Source organism: Chiloscyllium plagiosum, unplaced genomic scaffold (genome assembly GCF_037043375.1).
Source record: "Chiloscyllium plagiosum isolate Xiang-an unplaced genomic scaffold, Cpla_swu_hap1 HiC_scaffold_1, whole genome shotgun sequence".
Taxonomy (NCBI): domain Eukaryota; kingdom Metazoa; phylum Chordata; class Chondrichthyes; order Orectolobiformes; family Hemiscylliidae; genus Chiloscyllium; species Chiloscyllium plagiosum.
Window position 1 is genome coordinate 119,043,192 of NW_028270139.1, and position 20,496 is coordinate 119,063,687.

At 43.6% G+C, this 20,496-nt stretch overlaps 1 protein-coding gene across 5 annotated transcripts in view; it reads right to left on the minus strand.

Annotated features, from left to right (window-relative positions):
* The window catches only part of LOC122544065 (AT-rich interactive domain-containing protein 3A-like), a 452,979-nt gene extending 442,513 nt beyond the window's left edge, over positions 1-10,466 (minus strand). For 2 of the 5 annotated variants that reach the window (XM_043683170.2, XM_043683096.2), the window contains exons 1-2: positions 10,001-10,464; positions 7,621-8,325 (exon numbers count right to left, since the gene is read on the minus strand). In XM_043683170.2, coding sequence (XP_043539105.2) covers positions 7,621-8,325; positions 10,001-10,039 — 744 coding nt within the window. In that variant the 5' untranslated portion in view covers positions 10,040-10,464. Of the gene's footprint in view, positions 1-7,620; positions 8,326-8,622; positions 8,799-9,574; positions 9,740-10,000 lie in introns of those variants that run through there. The other 3 variants (XM_043683220.2, XM_043683297.2, XM_043683359.2) reach the window with 3 other exon arrangements.
* Between the last annotated feature and the right edge of the window lie 10,030 nt (positions 10,467-20,496).

Here is a 20,496-nt window from a genome sequence, read left to right on the forward strand (position 1 = left end):
GTGCTTTCTTCCATTAGTTTTGCCTTTCTACTACCCTCCTTACATACAAATCTTCATCACTTGCTCTTACCTTCTCCAATCCTGCCCCCCACATCTTTCACTTACACACACACATACACACATGTTCCCTGTGCTGTCTACTCATTCACTCAGGACACCTCATCACTTTCCCCCCACCTGTACTAGTACTAACAGATGTGCCACCAACGTTCATCTCAACCCTTCCCTTTGCTTATTCCAGGACGAAATGACTCATGGAAGGACAGAGAGAGCCAAGAAGTGTGGTGTAGTACCCAACATGTAGCTCCTCACCTTCTATGAAAAGAAAAACCTCATATTTGCTGGAGTTCCTCCTGTGGGGGTCAATACGTAACTTGTGCATCACCACCATTACTGACATTGATTCTTGTGGTGAAGAGTGCTTGGGTAGGTGAGTAAGGTTTGCATACAGCACGTAGTGCACCGAGGTGTCTTTATTTTATACGGTTGTCTTTAATAACGTTCAGCTTTGAAGGGCCTCACATTATTATAAAGTGATGCGCTCTCCTTTACAGAAGAAAACACTTACCCTGCCAATCCAAGCCATTTTCAGGTCTATTGTGCGCTTGTTATTTACAGCATGATGGAGGGAAACAGCAGTTGCTCCTCACGCAATGAGTCTCAGACTCAGGTTTTTTGCTTTTTAGCACCTAAATGTATACATTCCCTCCCTCTTCACCCCATCAACTCTGAGGTTTCCCAAATTCCCACCCAACTTGTCCATTTAAATCTCCATCTTCCCAGTTTATCCCTCAGCCCAGGCCTATCAAGTTAACATGCCAGATATAGTGTTCCACCATTGCCCCACTGAAACCAAGGTGCTGCTGAGCAGGTGGACTGCACAGTGTTTTGTCTCAGCGAGATCTGGGCATCCTTATACATGAATCATAAAGAGTTACACAGCAATTATGGCAACCATTAGGAAGAAAAATGGAATGTTCAGCTTCATTGAAAGAAGGATGTGTCTAAAAGAGGGGGATTGTTGCCACACTGTACAGAAAATTGGCAAGATCACTTCAAAGGTTACTGCATAGAGTTTTGTCCTCCATATGTCAGATATTGAACCATAGAAAATAAGAGAAAGCTATTTGTCCCTTCAAGCCTGCTCTACCATTCAATATTATCATGGAAGGATGTTAGTAGGATTGGAGGGCTTGATCTATAAGGATAGGCTGGATAAGCTGGGACCTTTTCTCACTGGAGCCTGGGAGGATGAAGGGTAACCTTATCAAGGTTTATAAAATCATGAGGGGGCATAGAAAAGGTGAATAGCAAAGGTCTTTACCCTAGGCTGGGGGATTTCAAAACCAATACATCAAGCTATATAAGGAGCTTTGAGTTCTCTCTAAAGATATAATTCTCTGTGTGTAACACTGACCATCACTGTTGGGAAGCGCAGGCCATAGATGGTGATGCCTTAAGATGCTACATGGAGTGCCACACACACATTTCAGACTGAGCAGAAAATTAGCATGAAACAGAAAAGGATTAGTATGAAGCCAATTGTTTCCAGCAACATCTACAACTTCACTTACACTCACTGTGTCAAACTCTGTTCACAGATAAGCCTGACTAGCCACCAGCAGGTCTACACCCAATTAATACAAATCTCCATCTGTGAAAGAATATCGAACAAAAATAAAAGATGACCAAATACTTAGTTAAATAGATGATGTTTTTTAAAAGAGGAAAATGAGTTAGAAAGGTGGAACAGTTCAGGCTTGACATAGAATCATAGAGATGTACAGCAAGGAAAGAGACCCTTCAGTCCAAATCGTCCATCCGACCACATATCCGAAACTAATCTAGTCCCATTTGCCATCACTTGGCCCATATCCTTCTAAACCCTTCCTATTCATATACCCATCCAGATACCTTTTAAATGTTGTAATTATACCAGTCCCCACCACTTCCTCTGGCAGCTCACTCTATACACTCACCACCCTCTGTATGAAAAAGCTGCCTCTTAGATTGCTAGAGTAGCTGAATGCATGAACATCAATTTTCAAGTAATTAAAATGCACTGACACTGTCTCTGTTAATTTTGCATCCATTGTTAAAATTAACCAATTACCACAGCATCCCTCTGTAATTTTATCCTGCTTGAATCAAGTATATGAATTTGGGCCTGTCAAGACTGCTGAAGATCTTGACAAACAAAAGAAAACCAAAGAACTGTGGATGCTGGAAATAATAAGATCATAAGACCATAAGAACTGAAACAAAAACAGAAATTACTGGAAAAACCAAACCATTTCTCATCTACAATCAGTTCCGAAGAAAGGAAACTGGACCCTAAATGTTAATTCGGTTTTCTCTCCACAGATGCTACCAGACCTGCTGAGTTTTTCCAGGAATTTCTGCTTTTGTCCCTGAGGATCTCATATGTTTTAATTAAGTCACCTGTCACTCTTCCAAACCATACAAGCCTAACTCATCCAACCTTTGTTCATATGAGAAATTTAGCAACTGTAGCTTCATCCAAGTCATTAAAATAAATTGTAAAATGTTGGTGCCCCAGCACTGATCCCTGTGGCACACCACTCAACACATCTTGTCAAACAGGAAATGGCCCATTCATGCCTAATCTTTGTCTATTGCGAGCCAGTCAAATTTCTGTCCATGTCAATATATTACCCCATGAGCTTTTATTGTCCACAGTAGTCAAGTAATTTGCTTCATGACTTGGAGATGCCGGTGTTGGATGGGGTGTACAAAGTTAAAAATCACACAACACCAGGTTATAGTCCAACAGGTTCCAATTAAACCTGTTGGACTATAACCTGGTGTTGTGTGATTTTTAAATCTGCTTAAAGTACACTTTAATAGCTCACAAACTAAATGCACTGCTTGGTGGAAAAAGGATTTGGAATTGATTTTTTCACAGTTGACCATCCTTTAGAGCATCATCCTTGGCTACTATGACCCCAGACTAGGAAGTGGAAATATCAGGCACAGGAGTTCTACTTCTAAATATGATGCAGTGACCAAAAATGTGGCAGCTGTAAACAAGCAACAACTCAGTCAGTTCGGTGAAGCTTATCTGTTTTATTGACAGAAGTCTAATAACCTGTTGTTTTTTTTTATATTTTCTGGTTTTAGTTTATGATTTCCAGCAAATACAGCTTAATTTTGTTTTATGCATGCATGTGTAAATTAGATTAATTTTGCTTTAAAAATGGTTACATCCTCCTAGTTACCAGTAATTCCATCTCCTATATCCCTTCCACACATGTAGCTTACAAACATGCTCAGACTCAAACAATATGAGCTGTCACTTGGGCAATGCAACATAAGGGAGTTGAAGTTTTTTGAGGTTGATCCATTAAATGACAAAGCTTACAGGAGAGGAGAGGTAAAGTTTTATAGAACAAAATCACCAGCCAACATATCACCACAATGGGCTACTTCTATTAGTGTGACTGACTTCAATACCAACCCTGTATTTTCATTATAACAATATATATATATATACACTTATATTTTTAAAGTGCATCCCAATCAAATGGCAATTAAAACAATACTATCAATCCAATTTTTTTGCCACATATTTTGGCATTACTTACAAAGTGCAATTCACAAACAGTCATTACGGTGTAGTCTACAGACCCAACACAGTATTGTAAAGCCTTTTCCTAATACAAGGAGCATATACATGTGCGCAAAAGTCAAACTTCTGTTAACAATTACCTCTTGCTATACTCACTTTTAAGCAACTGTTCACATGTAGTCTTAAGCAATTCCAAATGAGCCTGATGAACAATGCATACTAAGGAGAGGTCAGGAGGAAAAGTATTGGAAAATAATCCTAATGATCAGAGATTGTTAGTGCTTCCATTTTCCATGTCAAATTAAGCTCAGTCTATAATTGATACCTGGTACTTTGCAAATTAGAAGCAGATGGGAAAGTCGTTCCACACTGCTGGAAGCCATTTTTGGTAGCTTTGGTTAACAGCATTAGTAGTCCCTCCTTTCCTTACCTAGTAGTATAAAAGTTGAAATGGGCAAACCAAATCAAGTCAAATGCTTATCTATTTCAATTGTTGCATTGTATCTTTAACAAAAAATATGGATCACCTACATTTGGCGCTCACAGAAAACCAAGTAGATTTTATTTTTGTTTACTAACTGTTATTTGATTCAGCTTTCACCCTTACTGTCCTGCAGCCTCTCACTTATGCTGAGCTACAGTTCAAGGGTACTCAGCTTCCTCAGACACCTTGTTCAAATGGCCATCTTTATAAATCACTCTGGACAGTGTGAGCAACCAATTTGCTCATGGGTGACACAGGAGCTGAGTCAAATTCTTTCAAGATCTGATGACCACTCATTTTCCAACATGGGTCACTGCAACCAGAAATCCTGGATATTTCTCCTACCACATCACCCTCCAAACCCATGGGGGCTGAAGCCAATTGCTAGGCTTCAATTGCTGGGCAAGATCAGCTAACTCCACATAGACCAAGGATCAAAGTTATGGTTGTTTGATGCACGAGACTTTGTACAAGGTGTAATAAGAAGGTACTGAGCCCCGGCTACTATTTTTGTTGAAAGTGTATAATTTTTCAATGGATTCTTGTAATCCCAAGCATCTGGTTACTCTCTGTCGCCACTGGCAATATTTGTAACTGACCCATTCATGGTTTTATGGTCTTACTGTTTTGTCTTATCCAATTTTTTAAAATGGCATTAAAATCATATTGTACACACTTAGCTATGATACACAACAAAATCAATTAATTAAAACAAATTTGAATCTAACAGCAGGAATTTCACACATACTATCTGGGTTTTGTTAGATTTTTGTTGCAACTAAGGAACACTTCCCTGCAAGTGCACTAGTTCTTTAAAAAGTACCTGGGCAGGATTTATTCGTGAAAGGAAATAGTTCCCAAATAAAATTCAATTTCTAACTCGTTATCTAGTCTTACTTTTGCACAAACATGACCCATGACTGGTGTCATAAAATGCAAAATAATGGGAGAGGAATTGTTTGTTTTCAACAACTTAATAACTGTCTTGTTAATTAGTTGTACTGGAATTAGCTGATAATTAGTCAAAATGCGATTGAAATCCATCCATTCATTACTAATTACATAGGAACATAGGAATGAGGAGCAGGAGTAGGCAATTCAGCCCTTTGAGCCCACTTGGCTATTTAAGATTATCATGACTGATCTTATCTTGATCTCAACTCCACTTTCCTGCCTGCTCCCCATAGCTCTTTATCCTGCTTTTTCCTCCGAATACATATTAAGACATACAGAAATGTTAAACACATTGCAATTCTGAGGCAAGGTCGTCTACTAGAAACATTAATTCTGTTTTTCTCTCCACAGACCTTCCGAGTATTTTTAGCATATTTTTAATTTTAGATTTCCGTCATCCAGAGTAATGTGCTTGTAATGTAACAAACCTCGACTGGTGACCTGCTGGAACTGCTCTGTTTTTGCAGCGTTATTTTGCTTGCAAACAGTGATTTTGACATTGGGCACTGATGCCCATGCAATTAAGTTACTTGATCATCCCCTACTTTTCATTAATTTGAATAGTTTTACAGGTCACTAAGTTACATTACCATTATTGGGTAAAGTATATTATGTAGAAGTTGCAAAATCATCAGAGAATTGTTGCAAATTCCAGTAAAGCCTTGTTGTACTCAAAAGAACAAAGATAGAATCTATTATACAAGGGTATAAAATAGGCCTGTATATGCAGAAATGTGAAAAAGTCAGCATATGATAAAATCCTGCATGTAGCAGCGATTTATATGCAATGAGTATGCACACATTTTGACATAAGTGTAAACCCATTCTGGAAAGTAATAGCACATTTCTAATCATTGAAATATACTACATGAATAAAAAATGTTGCAAATAGTTAAAGCACTATGGTTTGGTTAAATTTATACATCATGATTAGGATACAATCCCCTCTAATATATTTTATGAACTAAATCAATGGTAACTCAAGCAGAAGGTTTATGTGATGCAACATTACATTAACTCATCCAAAAGCAACTGATGTTAAAAGTGCTGAAAACATTCTAAATTGCAAGGTAAACATTGAGAAAAAATATTGTTACTTTCTGAACATGTTGATTTCTTACTGCATGAGAATTTCACAGGCAGCATTACCCTCATACACCTCATTCAAGTTGTCAAGATTCTTGTGCATCTATTAACTCTTTTGACAGGCCATTTGCTTGAGGAAGGCCTTACAACCAAACCCTATTTCGTTCTCATTCACGTTTAATTCCATCAACAGTTGCTGCTTTTGATGAGTAGGGTAAACTTTGGCCAATTTTCCCTTTCTTAGATCAGATGTATTGAAACTAATGTGGCCTACATGAGATGCACAAAGCTGAGATTAGCTAGCTCAGTTTAGACCTGGAATCTCCTTGGTTTGTTTGACCCAGAAACTCTTTGGTTGAATTTGCTGGGCTACTGAAAAATACTTTAACAAATTGATACAAGATGTCCAATGAATTCACTCATTCACTGTAATTCCATGACAATTAATAATTGAATGACTTCCTTCAAAGTTCCTCCTGGTTTGGTCTGAAGCCACCCTCAACTTTCTCAATCAAACTGAGGTTGAATTTGAAACCTGAGAAACTGCTAAACAAAGTAGCCTAACATAAAGTGAAATGATTTGTGTTAACAGTAAGTTTATAACCTCCTTTTAGCATTAGCAGAAAAGAAAACCCACCAATATATAGGAAGAAAGTGTTGAAAGATGAAATGCAAAGTCACTAAAATTGCATTGCAAGTGTAATAGTAAATAAAAACTGTACATTTTTACAGTCTCTGATCTATTTCTCAGACTTAATCATCCCAGTGACACAGGAATGAATGTATTTGAAATGTGAACAACTTCCAGTACCAAAATTTAACAGACAGAAAATTAGTTACAACTTTCTTAAACTTTCCAGTGAAAAGAACTTCGCATTTAACAACGTGCTTTACTTTGGCGATATAAACATTCCTAACCTCTGTCCTCAGTGTAGAGAGGTTTAACGTTCTCTTTAAACATTCAGTGATAGAAACCTGTTAAAATGAATGGAGGGAAACTACCTGTCACTAAGTACATGGCACAGTTTACCTGTGCCAAGACTCTATTTGCTTCAGTACAAAGTAACTTGATATACAGCACAAATTACACAGTTTAAAGCCATTAGTCTGTACTCCCAATCTATAGGCACAACGTGTGTACACACTTAATTGTTGTATCGTTATTTTTCTTAACAAGATCCTCTAAACTCGGGATATTCCACTTCTTTCAAACATATTCGTTCTGTACGAATTCGGATTTTCGCCTGCTGAAGATCGCTCTGCGGACTCCCCCACAATAAAACACACAAAATAAACTCAACATAGTCTCAGCTCAGCATCCTGAATTCCTTGCTTCCTGCTGTAACCCAACAGGCAAAGAGCCAGTCATATCCTAGGAAAGTTGGCTTGATGGTGCCAACTCCGGGAGATGGCCAACTCTGGCTAATTCTGCGCACACATGCCCTTTACCCCACCTGGTAAACTGGGTCAAACCCTGGCCCAAACTGGAGAGGAAAGGTTCGCTTACCTGCTTGAACTGTTCCTCGTAGGTCCATTCCTGCTGCTGCTGCTGCTGCTGGGACTGCGGCGGCTGAGGGATACCGACTGGGGAGTGAGATTGGCCGGGAAGGTGGTAGTGATGCTGCCCGAATCTGGACAGCTGGACAGGGGTCCCTTTGAGAGTGTGCCCGGGGGTTGGCACCCCGGAAACGCGATGGATCTGACTCCCATCCATCCCTTCCTCCTCCTCCTCATCCTCCTCCTCTTCGTCTCCCTCCTCTCCCAGCTCTTCCTCCTCCTCTTCCTCCTCCTCCTCCTCTTCCCCGGGCTCGGGCTCGTCTTCCTCGGACTCGGAGAGGGCGGATGGGACGCGGCGGCGCTGCGCTGTCACTAGCGGCCGATGGGCCCCGCTCGATCCGGGGCCGGCGTCCCCTAAGCCGGCGAGAGCGGCGGCTCGGACCGCTGCCAGGGCGGCTGCTTGCTGGGCTGCTGCCAGGTGCTGGTGCACGGCGGCGCTCACGGCTTGCTGCTGCTGCTGCTGGCTGTCAGCTCCTGCTCGGCTCACATCCCTCTCCCTCTCCTTCCTCTGCCTCTCCTCCAGCTCCAGCCTGGCCTGCTGCTGCCTCTGCAGGTTTTCCATCACCGCTTCCAGCTTCATGCCGTGGGGAGCCTGGTAGTGTGCACTTCCAGAGGAGATCAGGCCGAGTCCATTAGAGGTTGTTAAACCTTGGTGCTGGTACAGGGGGGGGGGGGGGGAACAAAAAAAAACAAAAATAGTCATGCGGGACAATTTGACCAAACTTCGCACGCAAGCTGACCATGAGTATTTAACAGGCGGAAGCTCCTGGTCTTTCCTTTAAAAATAATCCAAAACTACAACATACTCAAGCGAGGAAAGCGAAACTTTACTGCATCGTTAACTTGCAGGACTCGACTGAGTATATTAAAAGTAAAATCAGGAATTTGTATCAAGAGTGCATGCATTTTCAAACCCCCGCAATCTGCGTTTACTGAAACTTTTAATAGGCACCTTCTTTAAACTGTTCCCCGGGGCTCACACAGACAGTGCAGAGGATTGCAAATGAAACCAGCAGATCGCACTGCAATTCCAAGCGCAATTTGCTCAAATCGTTGCGCTTTTGTTTTAACGAAAGAAAGTTTACTTTTTTTTTGTCTGGTGGGTTGTGAAAAGCACCGACTATTTGATATAGACCGAGCGATCGCTGCTCCTTTGGTTGTTATTTGTTGGCACGGAAATCCAAATGCGCCTCATAATAAAACTGAATTAAATATGACCTGACCCTATTGTGCAACGCCCCATTAAAGCCTGGCCTCAGAAACAAGTGACTCCGGCAACTGCAAACCAGCCCAAAAGAGAAACACATCCTAGAATGTCGCTCTGGAGACACTATCTAGCAACTTAGAAAGTACAACATTTCGAGAGATTCTCATTTGTAAATCCAACGTCGAGGATATACATTCCAGAATTGGTTACAATGTGACTTGGTCTCTTCCCAGCTTCAGGAAGAATCCTTCAAAAAAAAACTTTTTTTTCTTGTCGGTAATCACCAGGAAAGCTTCTCATTGCACAAACATAATCCCCCTCACACCCTCCCCCCTCTCGCCACATAAATGTTAGATTTCACAGATTTCCCATAAATTTACCAAAATTCAAGTCAGCCCTGCTTGGGGGGAAAAAACCTACAGAGCTTGGATCATTGCATTCACCGCTCCCTCCTTACAATAAAAAAACTTTGTTTTTAACATGTGCTGTTTAGTTATAAATATTTCTAGATTCTTTTCTGGGTGGAAACGGGCCATTCATTCACTTTATTTATTCCGCTCGCTGCCCGACCGTTGCCGCACTCTTAATCTCAGCGATCGCTCATCACAAGTTTCATCGCTTTATCGCCGCTGACTTTCTTTTGTTGTTGTTGTTGGGGGTGGGGAGGGGGGGTTGAGAATGTGAACATGGAATTTACCTTTCCCGAGAAACAAAATCTCAACAAACGGACCAACCCGAACAAACGCCCGTCTTTTTTTTTAATATGTCGATCAGCGTTGACTCTGATTTGCCTGAAGTCCTGCCTTCTGTTTTATCTCTAGATGTACACAGTTTTTTTTTTCAATTCAGTCGTTTGTTCCCAGATTAAACAATCTGCCCTTTCATTTTCTTGCTCCCTCCGTCTTCTCTCCCTGTGACGGGTTGCAGATCCTGTCACGACTCCTATTTAGTAACACTTTATCTCTGTAAAAATCGCTTCCCCCCACCGCCAAACCTGATTAAAATATTTACAGAGAGAGAGAGCTGCCGAATTACGCCTCCAGGCGATCTGAGCCGAGTGAGACAGGGAGAGACGGAGAGAAAGTGGATAAGTGATATAAGAAATGATTTTGAAATTCCTCACCAGCGTTGCTTTAGCCACTATACTCGCGTTGTCAACCATGATCTATTTTGGTGTTGCTGTTTTCTTGCTGTTTTACTTTCCTTTCTCGTTATCCACATGGAGAATTCCCTTTGGACAGTCCAGATTTTCTTTTCTGATTTCGATATTCCCGATCCAGTCCCTCTGGGGACTCGCTGCTTCCTTTTCACAGCATGCAACATACATAGAAACATATATAGATCCGCACACATACATAGGTATATCACTGCCAACCATTAAATATCGCCCTCCAATTGCAACAAGTGGCTCAAAAGCGCTGGGGCGCTTGCGTAACCTGGTCTGAAAGAGCCAGACCTCTACTCCCATTTGCTAAATAGACGTCAATGTGTTGATAAATAGAAGAGGCAGCGGAGGGGCTGTGGGGGAAGTAATGACAGCCGGATCCCACTTCTAGTAGGGATACATGTTTCCCAATTCCAGGGCACAACAGCCTTGGTTCTCACTGCGGGGTCTGCACTACCTCAATGTTTCTGTTTCTGTTTTGTTTGTGGATGTGTCATCACTCGGCTCTGGAGGGCAGAGAGTCGGCTGGGCGCAAACTTGGCACCAGATTAAAGAGGGGTGGGGGGGGGGGGGTGGTTAAAAAAAGCAAACGGGTTCGCCTGGAGACAGTTGCACCTCGGGCTGTGCCCTTAACCGTTTAAATATGAACATAAAATGTCCCCATGTCCTTGGTGAACGAGATGAGCCCACAAATCCAGCTCCCAGTGCCCCCACTCCCCCCACACAATGTGATTGAACCGATCGGGACAACAACAGCCGATGGCGAGAGTGGAAGTGAACACCCTGGTTGGAGTCGCACCTCTTTGATGCAGGACCCCGTCAGAGTAAACTGCCTGTACAATTTACATTGTTCCGTAGATTGGAGACCAGGAAGGCCGATAATGAATAAGGGAGTGTCGGGCTCGGGTGAGCTCTAGTGTGACAGCCTAAGATATATCGACTTCTCACCATATGGGAAATTTACACCGACAACTCTGGGTGTGGCTGCAACTTGTAAAGTGCGAGATTGGTGGGTGTGGGAGGCTGAGATATTTAAACATCAAACATCCAGACAGTTCATAAATAGAGAAAGCAGATGGCTCCCTTTGACAGTAACCAACACAACGAAAGGAAGGCGAATGGCTAGACAGCTCCCCTGCAAAATAGCTGTGGCTGGAGCTTTATTTGATTCGCAGAACACAATTTGTTAAACACAATTAAGCAGCCACCAACACTAAGAGGGGAAAAAAACTCATCCCACAACAAGTTTCGCTACCGTCTGAGTAATTAATGCGAGCAGTTTTCGCTGAGTTTGTGTTTGCTTTGAGGCGTGGACATTGAAGACACAAAGATAATAAATATGCTGGGGAGAATAATGACAGGGCGTAACTACTGATACAAACAATACCAGATGTGTTCTAGGACGTGGTCCAGGGTTGATGGGAAATCTATACAATGGATTTAGATCATTTTGTTTTCGCAGATGGTTGTGTGTCAATTTGTCCAATATATTCATGATTTTCCGACCAAAATCGGAGCTAGTGTGTTGCATAGGTTCAACCATGCCAATACATTATGTTACACAACATGCCCACATTGGCAATACGTGTTATGGAATGCACGTTGGTATGGAGTGAATATATAGGCCCTTCGCTGTGTAACCGAGTTTTGGACGAGTATAGGAGAATGTCCTCGGCAGGACTGTGCTCAGTTTGCTGCCCTGAGTCAAACAGCAATGAGTGCCTGCCTCCGACATCTTTTGGAAGGGGAAAATAAAGTCAGCCAGGATTCCCACTCCTGATTGGCATCCAGTGACCCCTGGTGGAAAGTGCAAGTGAGTGGCGATCACACGAAACAGCATCACTGTTGGCTGTGGTGCTATTGCCACCACCACCATCCCCCTCCCCCCTACCCCTCCATCGACCCACGGATTTTATTGACTAACTGCTGATTCTCACCATCAATGTTCACATATAAATGATGATCGTTTGAGTGCTGTATCAGGGAAATGCTTGTACCGATACAACTTATTTTGTCTCATAGACTGGAGACCATGGAAGGTGTTAACTAAGTTCCGTGTCGCAGTTTGATATATCATTTTCATGCATGCAGGAGAGAAAAGGAGGAAAACACTTTTATAGCGATGAAAAGAAATTATAAAGAGCAGCTATCAAGCTTTGGGTACCTTCTTATGGGGTTTGGGTGGCATCATCCGCCACAGAAAGCGATAAATTCAAATAGTTTATAGTCATTGTCCGAAGCTACATCTGGTACAGTATGTCAATATGGAAATCACACACAGCTTTCTCTAGATATTAGCAGGGCTACAAGAACATTGTTTATAGGTAATCTGGTGTATAATTGTGATGTTTAGCTGCCAAGATTAATTTGTGTTGAACTAGTCCTGTCCTTTCAAGTCCTCCCTGGGTGCTGAGTCAAAGGTCTAAGGAGACACATTCAGATGATTGCAATGCCTTCTGAAGTCAATTAGAAGGTTATTTTTAAATTTCTGACTGTAGATCCAAAGATTTCACCATGTTCAGATTGCCTCTGGCAAACTGTGACAGTTTTAAGTACAATGTTTAGGGCATCAAAGGCAGAATTGATATGCAAGTGTCCTTAATTCAGGCATACAAAGTGCATGAAACAAGCCAATCTATCAGTCCTTTTTTTTTCCGGAAATGTAGACAGATCCTTAATGCAATTGTTATTGAGAAACCTAATGTCTGTTTTCAGATTCTCCCCTTAAAACTGTCCTGAATACTGTTGGCTATGGGTCTGCTTGAGGATAACACAACCAGCATGTAAACTAACCAGTGGACCTCAAAGACAGCATTAAGACCAAAAGACATAGGAGCAGAAATTAGACCATTCAGCCCATCGAGTCTGCTCCGCTATTCAATCATGGCTGATAAGTTTTTCAACCCCATTCTCCCACATTGTCCCCATAAGCCTTGACAATCAAGAACCTATCTATCTCAGTCTTTAATATACTCAATGACCGAGCCTCCAGACCCTTCTGTGGCAATGAATTCCATAGATTCACCACCCTCAGGCTGAAGAAGTTTCTCCTTATGTCTGTTCTAAAAGGTCTTCCCTTTAGGTATAGTTAATAGGTTTGCAGATGACACCAAAATTGGAGGTGAAATGGACAGCAAAGAAGGTTACCTCAGATTACAACGGGATCTTGGTCAGATGAGCCAATGGACGGAGGAGTGGCAGATGGAGTTTACTTTAGATAAATGTGAGATGCTGCATTTTGGAAAAGCAACACTTAATGGTAAGGTCTTCGGGGATGTTGCTGAACAAAGAGTGCAGGCTCATAGCTCTTTGAAAGTAGAGTCGCAAGTAGATTGCTTTCCTTTATTGGTCAGAGTATTGAGTACAGGAGTTGGGAGGTCATGTTGCAGCTGTACAGGATATTGGTTAGGCCACTGTTGGAATATTGCGTGCAACTCTGGTCTCCTTCCTTTTGGAAAGATGTTGTGAAACTTGAAAGAGTTCAGTAATGATTTACAAGGATGTTGCCAGGGTTGGAGGATTTGAGCGATAGGGAGAGGCTGAACAGGCCGGGGTTGTTTTCCCTGGAGTGTCGGAGGCTGAGGGGTGACCTTATAGAGATATATAAAATCATGAGGGGCATGGATAGGGTAAATAGATAAGGTCTTTTCTCTGGGGTCAGGGAGTCCAGAACTTGAGGGCATAGGTTTAAGTGAGAAGAGAAAGATATAAAAGCGACCTAAGGGGCAATGTTTTCACACAGAGGGTGGTGCATGTATGGAATGAGCTGCCAGAGGAAGTGGTGGAGGCTCGTACAATTGCAATGTTTAAAAGGCATCTGGATGGGTATATGAATAGGAAGGGTTTGGAGGATATGGGCCAGGTGCTGGCAGGTGGGACTAGATTGGGTTGGGATATCTGATCGGCATGGACAAGTTGGACCGAAAGGTCTGTTTCTGAGCTGTACATCTCTATGACTCTACTCTAAGGCCTTGTGTCATAGTCTCTCCCATCAATGGAACCATTTTCCCAGAATCCACTCTATCTAGACTATTCAGTATGCTGTAAGCTTCAATTAGATCTCACCTCATCCTTCTAAACTCTATCAAATATAGACCCAGAGTCCTCAAGATTTCCTCATATATTAAGCTTTTCATTTCTGGGACCATTCTCATGAACCTCCTCTGGACCCACTCTAGGGGCCAGTACATCCTTCCTGAGATATGGGGTGCAAAACTGCGCAGCCCTGGAGAATTCCATGCTTCTTAAAACACTCCCAACATAAATGTTGAGGCAAATGAAACAGTTGTGCTCTTTGTTGCATTGGTGTCCTGAAGATACTTTCCATGATTGCCTCCACTGTCGATATGCAATGATTAAAACTTTTCACCAGCCATACCTCTGTGACATGCAGTTGTATCACCAGCTCATGTTCTCAATATTACTGGGTATGTCTGTTCTGGTACAGGAATTGTGGCCTACTGCCAGTTTGTGCCAAAACGGCTCTGATGGGATTCACATTTTTGAAGTTTGATGGTGAGGCATTTAGTATTTAGCATTTAGGAGAGGCAAATCTGACAGAAGAGGATAAATAGGGTGGTCAGTAGGACTTTAAACTTCTGAGTTGGGGGGGAAGGGAAAGTGAAAGCGACAGGGAGTATGGAGGTAAATGGCAAGATAAGCAGCAGGATAGCATGTTTCCAGGCGGATTTAAAATTGAGGCAGACTGAGAATGCAGTAAAAAGCAAGGATAACTTAGGACATATGACTTCCAACATCTCTAATGATAAGGAAGTTAGCATTAAGGCACTTTACCTGAATGCTCGTAGCATACATAACAAAGCCGATGAACTAATGGCACAGATAATAGTGAATGATTATGATGTAGTAGGCATCACAGAGACTTGGTTACGGGGGGTCAGGACTGGCAGTTAAACCTCCATGGTTTTTCAACTTATCGAAAAGACAGAGAGGTGGGCAGAGGGGGTGGGGTTGCCTTGTTAGTTAAGAACAAAATTAAATCTATGGTATTGAATGACATAGCGTCGGATGATGTGGAGTCTGTGTGGGTGGAATTGAGGAACCACAAAGGCAAAAAAAACATAATTGGAGTTGTGTATAGACCTCCTAACAGTGGTCAGGACCAGGGACGCAACATGTACCGGGAAATAGAGAAGGCATGTCAGAAAGGCAAGGTTACATTGATCATGGGAGACTTCAATATGCAGGTGGACTGGGTAAATAATGTTGTTAGTGGATCTAAAGAAAGGGAATTCATGGAATGCTTACAGGATGGCTTTTTGGAACAGCTTGTCATGGAGCCCACAAGAGAGCAGGCTATTCTAGACCTAGTGCTTTGCAATGAACCAGATTCTATAAAAGATCTTAAAGTAAGGGAAACCTTAGGAAGTAGCGACCATAATATGATAGAGTTCAGTCTGGAGTTTGAAAGGGAGAAGGCAAAATCGGATGTAATGGTGTTACAGTTGAATAAAGGTAATTATGAGGGCATGAGAGAGGAACTGACTAAAATAGACTGGAAGCAGAGGCTAACCGGGAAGACAGTAGAGCAAAAATGGCAGGAGTTTGTAGGTATAATTGAGGACACTGTACAGAGGTTCATTCCCAAGAAAAGAAAGATTAACCGGGGAGGGATTAGACAACCTTGGCTGACAAAGGAAGTCAGGAAATGTATTAAAGAAAAAGAGAGATCCTATAAAGTGGCTAAGAACAGTGGGAAATCAGAAGATTGGGAAGGATACAAAAGCAAACAGAGGATAACAAAGAGTGTAATAAGAAAGGAGAGGATCAAATATGAAGGTAGGCTAGCCAGTAATATTAGAAATAATAGTAAAAGTTTCTTTCAGTACATAAGAAACAAACGACAGGCAAAAGTCGACATTGGGCCACTTCAAACTGATGCAGGAAGCCTAGTGATGGGAGATAAGGAAATAGCAGGAGAACTTAACAAGTACTTTGCGTCAGTCTTCACAGTGGAAGACATGAGTAATATCCCAAAAATTAAAGGGTGTCACGGGGCTGAGTTGAGTATGGTTGCCATTACGAAAGAGATAGTGCTAGAAAAGTTAAAAAGTCTTAAAATTGATAAATCTCCTGGCCCCGATGGGATACACCCTAGAGTTCTGAGAAAGGTGGCTGAGGAAATAGCAGAGGCATTGGTTGAGATCTTTCAAGAGTCACTGGAGTCAGGAAAGGTCCCGGATGATTGGAAGATGGCTGTTGTAACCCCCTTGTTCAAGAAAGGATCAAGGCAAAAGATGGAAAATTATAGGCCAATCAGCTTAACCTCGGTTGTTGGTAAAATTCTAGAATCCATCATTAAGGATGAGGTTTCTAAATTCTTGGAAGAGCAGGGTCGGATTAGAACAAGTCAACATGGATTTAGTAAAGGGAGGTCATGCCTGACAAACCTGTTGGAATTTTTGAAGAGGTAACAAGTAGGTTAGACCAGGGAAACCCAGTGGATGTGGTCTATCTCGACTTTCAAAAGGCCTTTGATAAGGTGCCACACGGGAGGCTGCTGAGCAAGGTGAGGGCCCATGGTGTTCGAGGTGAGCTGCTGGGATGGATTGAGGATTGGCTGTCTAACAGAAGGCAGAGAGTTGGGATAAAAGGTTCTTTTTCAGAATGGCAGCCAGTGACGAGCGGTGTCCCGCAGGGTTCGGAGCTGGGGCCACAGCTGTTCGCATTATATATTAATGATTTGGATGAGGGAACCGGGGGCATTCTAGTGAAGTTTGCCGATGATACGAAGTTAGGTGGACAGGCAGGTAGTACTGAGGAAGTGGGGAGGCTACAGAAGGATCTAGACAGGTTGGGAGAGTGGTCCAGGAAATGGCTGATGGAATTTAACGTGAGCAAGTGCGAGGTCTTGCACTTTGGCAAAAAGAATAAAAGCATAGACTACTTTCTAAATGGTGAGAAAATTAATAAAGCCAAAGCACAAAGGGATCTGGGAGTGCTAGTCGAGGATTCTCTAAAGGTAAACATGCAGGTTGAGTCCGTGATTAAGAAAGCGAATGCAATGTTGTCAATTATCTCAAGAGGGTTGGAATATAAAAGCAGAGATGTACTACTAAGACTTTATAAAGCTCTGGTTAGGCCCCATTTGGAGTACTGTGTCCAGTTTTGGTCCCCACACCTCAGGAAGGACATACTGGCACTGGAACGTGTCCAGCGGAGATTCACACGGATGATCCCTGGAATGACAGGTCTAACATATGAGGAACGGCTGAGGATACTGGGATTGTATTCGTTGGAGTTTAGAAGATTAAGGGGAGACTTAATAGAGGCGTACAAAATAATACATGGCTTGGAAAAGGTGGATGCTAGGAAATTGTTTCAGTTAAACGAGGAGACTAGGACCCGTGGACACAGCCTTAGAATTAGAGGGGGTCATTTCAGAACAGAAATGCGGAGACATTTCTTCAGCCAGAGAGTGGTGGGCCTGTGGAATTCATTGCCACGGAGTGCAGTGGAAGCCGGGACGCTAAATGTCTTCAAGGCCGAGATTGATAGATTCTTGTTGTCTAGAGGAATTAAGGGCTACGGGGAGAACGCTGGTAAGTGGAGCTGAAATGCGCATCAGCCATGATTGAATGGCGGAGTGGACTCGATGGGCCGAATGGCCTTACTTCCACTCCTATGTCTTATGGTCTTATGGTCTTATAGAATATGCAACAAGTGGTTAATCTGCTGCCCTCAGCCTCCCAGTTCTCAAATCTCTGCAAAAATTAATGTACTGTATAGATTATCTACTTCAGATGATACACTGATTTACAGGGGTAGGAACATTATATCGTGTAATATCCTGAGGCTAAGATGAAACTGTGTCACATGTCACAGTCATAAATATTAATTACTGTTAAGTAAATACTAAATGATGTCACTGCTTAATTATTCTTCAAGCTGCAGGTCGTAACCCTAGCTTTTTATAAATGTGATTGGTAAGGCTTTAGATGTTAGTTATTTTGGTTCCATGTAAAATGATTCTTGTTACTTATATTTCTTTTGAGTTGTGGCAATGAAAGTTGAGTGATGCTTGAAGTGTGACAGATCAGTCCGATGAACAAGCAAGAAATAAACATAGGCAGAAATTGCATGCTGCACACAGTAGGCTAGAAATCCAACATCTTCTGGATCAGTGGTGCTGGAAGAGCACAGCAATTCAGGCAGCATCCACCGGGCAGTGAAATCGATGTTGCGGGCAAAAGCCCTTCATCAGGAATAAAGGCAGAGAGCCTGAAGCGTGGAGAGATAAGCTAGAGGAGGGTGGGGGTGGGGATAGAGTAGCATAGAGTACAATAAGTCAGTGGGGGAGGAGATGAAGGTGATAGGTCAGGGAGGAGAGGGTGGAGTGGATAGGTGGAAAAGGAGCTAAGCAGGTCAGACAAGTCCGGACAAGTCAAGGGGACAGTGCGGAGCTGGAAGTTTGAAACTAGGATGAGGTGGTGGAAGGGGAAATGAGGAAACTGTTGAAGTCCACATTGATGCCCTGGGGTTGAAGTGTTCCGAGGCGGAAGATGAGGCGTTCTTCCTCCAGGCGTCTGGTGGTGAGGGAGCGGCGGTGAAGGAGGCCCAGGACCTCCATGTCCTCGGCAGAGTGGGAGGGGGAGTTGAAATGTTGGGCCACGGGGCGGTTTGGTTGATTGGTGCGGGTGTCTCGGAGATGTTCCCTAAAGCGATCTGCTAGGAGGCGCCCAGTCTCCCAAATGTAGAGGAGACCGCATCAGGAGCAACGGATACAATAAATGATATTGGTGGATGTGCAGGTAAAACTTTGATGGATGTGGAAGCCTCCTTTAGGGCCTTGGATAGAGGTGAGGGAGGAGGTGTGAGCACAGGTTTTACAGTTCCTGCGGTGGCAGGGGAAAGTGCCAGGATAGGAGGGTGGGTCGTAGGGGGGGCGTGGACCTGACCAGGTAGTCACGAAGGGAACGGTCTTTGTGGAAGGCGGAAAGGGGTGGGGAGGGAAATATATCCCTGGTGGTGGGGTCTTTTTGGAGGTGGCGGAAATGTCGGTGGATGATTTGGTTTATGCGGAGGTTTGTAGGGTGGAAGGTGAGCACCAGGGGTGTTCTTGTTATGATTGGAGGGGTGGGGTCTGAGGGCAGAGGTGCGGGATGTGGACGAGATGCGTTGGAGGGCATCTTTAACCATGTGGGAAGGGAAATTACGGTCTCTAAAGAAGGAGGCCATCTGGTGTGTTCTATGGTGGAATTGGTCCTCCTGGGAGCAGATATGGCGGAGGTGGAGGAATTGGGAATATGGGATGGCATTTTTGCAAGAGATAGGATGGGAAGAGGTGTAATCCAGGTAGCTGTGGGAGTCGGTGGGTTTGTAAAAAATGTCAGTGTCAAGTCGGTCGTCACTAATGGAGATGGAGAGGTCCAGGAAGGGGAGGGAGGTGTCAGAGATGGTCCAGGTAAATTTAAGGTCAGGGTGGAATGTGTTGGAGGAGGACCAGTTCCACCATAGAACACACCAGATGGCCTCCTTCTTTCGAGACCGCAGTTTCCCTTCCCACATGGTTAAAGATGCCATCCAACGCATCTCGTCCACATCCCGCACCTGTGCCCTCAGACCCCACCCCTCCAACCGTAACAAGGACAGAACGCCCCTGGTGCTCACCTTCCACCCTACAAACCTCCGCATAAACCAAATCATCCACCGACATTTCCGCCACCTCCAAAAAGACCCCACCACCAGGGATATTTTTCCCTCCCCACCCCTTTCCGCCTTCCGCAAAGACCGTTCCCTCCGTGACTACCTGGTCAGGTCCACACCCCCCTACGACCCACCCTCCCATCCTGGCACTTTCCCCTGCCACCGCAGGAACTGTAAAAGCTGTGCTCACACCTCCTCCCTCACCTCTATCCAAGGCCCTAAAGGAGCCTTCCACATCCATCAAAGTTTTACCTGCACATCCACTAATATCATTTATTGTATCCGTTGCTCCCAATGCAGTCTCCTCTACATTGGGGAGACTGGGCGCCTCCTAGCAGAGCGCTTTAGGGAACATCTCCGGGACACCCGCACCAATCAACCAAACCACCCCGTGGCCCAACATTTCAACTTCCCCTCCCACTCTGCCGAGGACATGGAGGTCCTGGGCCTCCTTCACCGCCGCTCCCTCACCACCAGACGCCTGGAGGAAGAAGGCCTCATCTTCCGCTTCGGAACACTTCAACCCCAGGGCATCAATGTGGACTTCAACAGTTTCCTCATTTCCCCTTCCCCCACCTCACCCTAGTTTCAAACTTCCAGCTCTGCACTGTCCCCTTGACTTGTCCGGACTTGTCCGATCTGCCTAGCTCCTTTTCCACCTATTCACTCCACCCTCTCCTCACTGACCTATCACCTTCATCCCCTCCCCCACTCACCTATTGTACTGTATGCTACTTTCTCCCCACCCCCACCCTCCTCTAGCTTATCTCTCCACGCTTCAGGCTCTC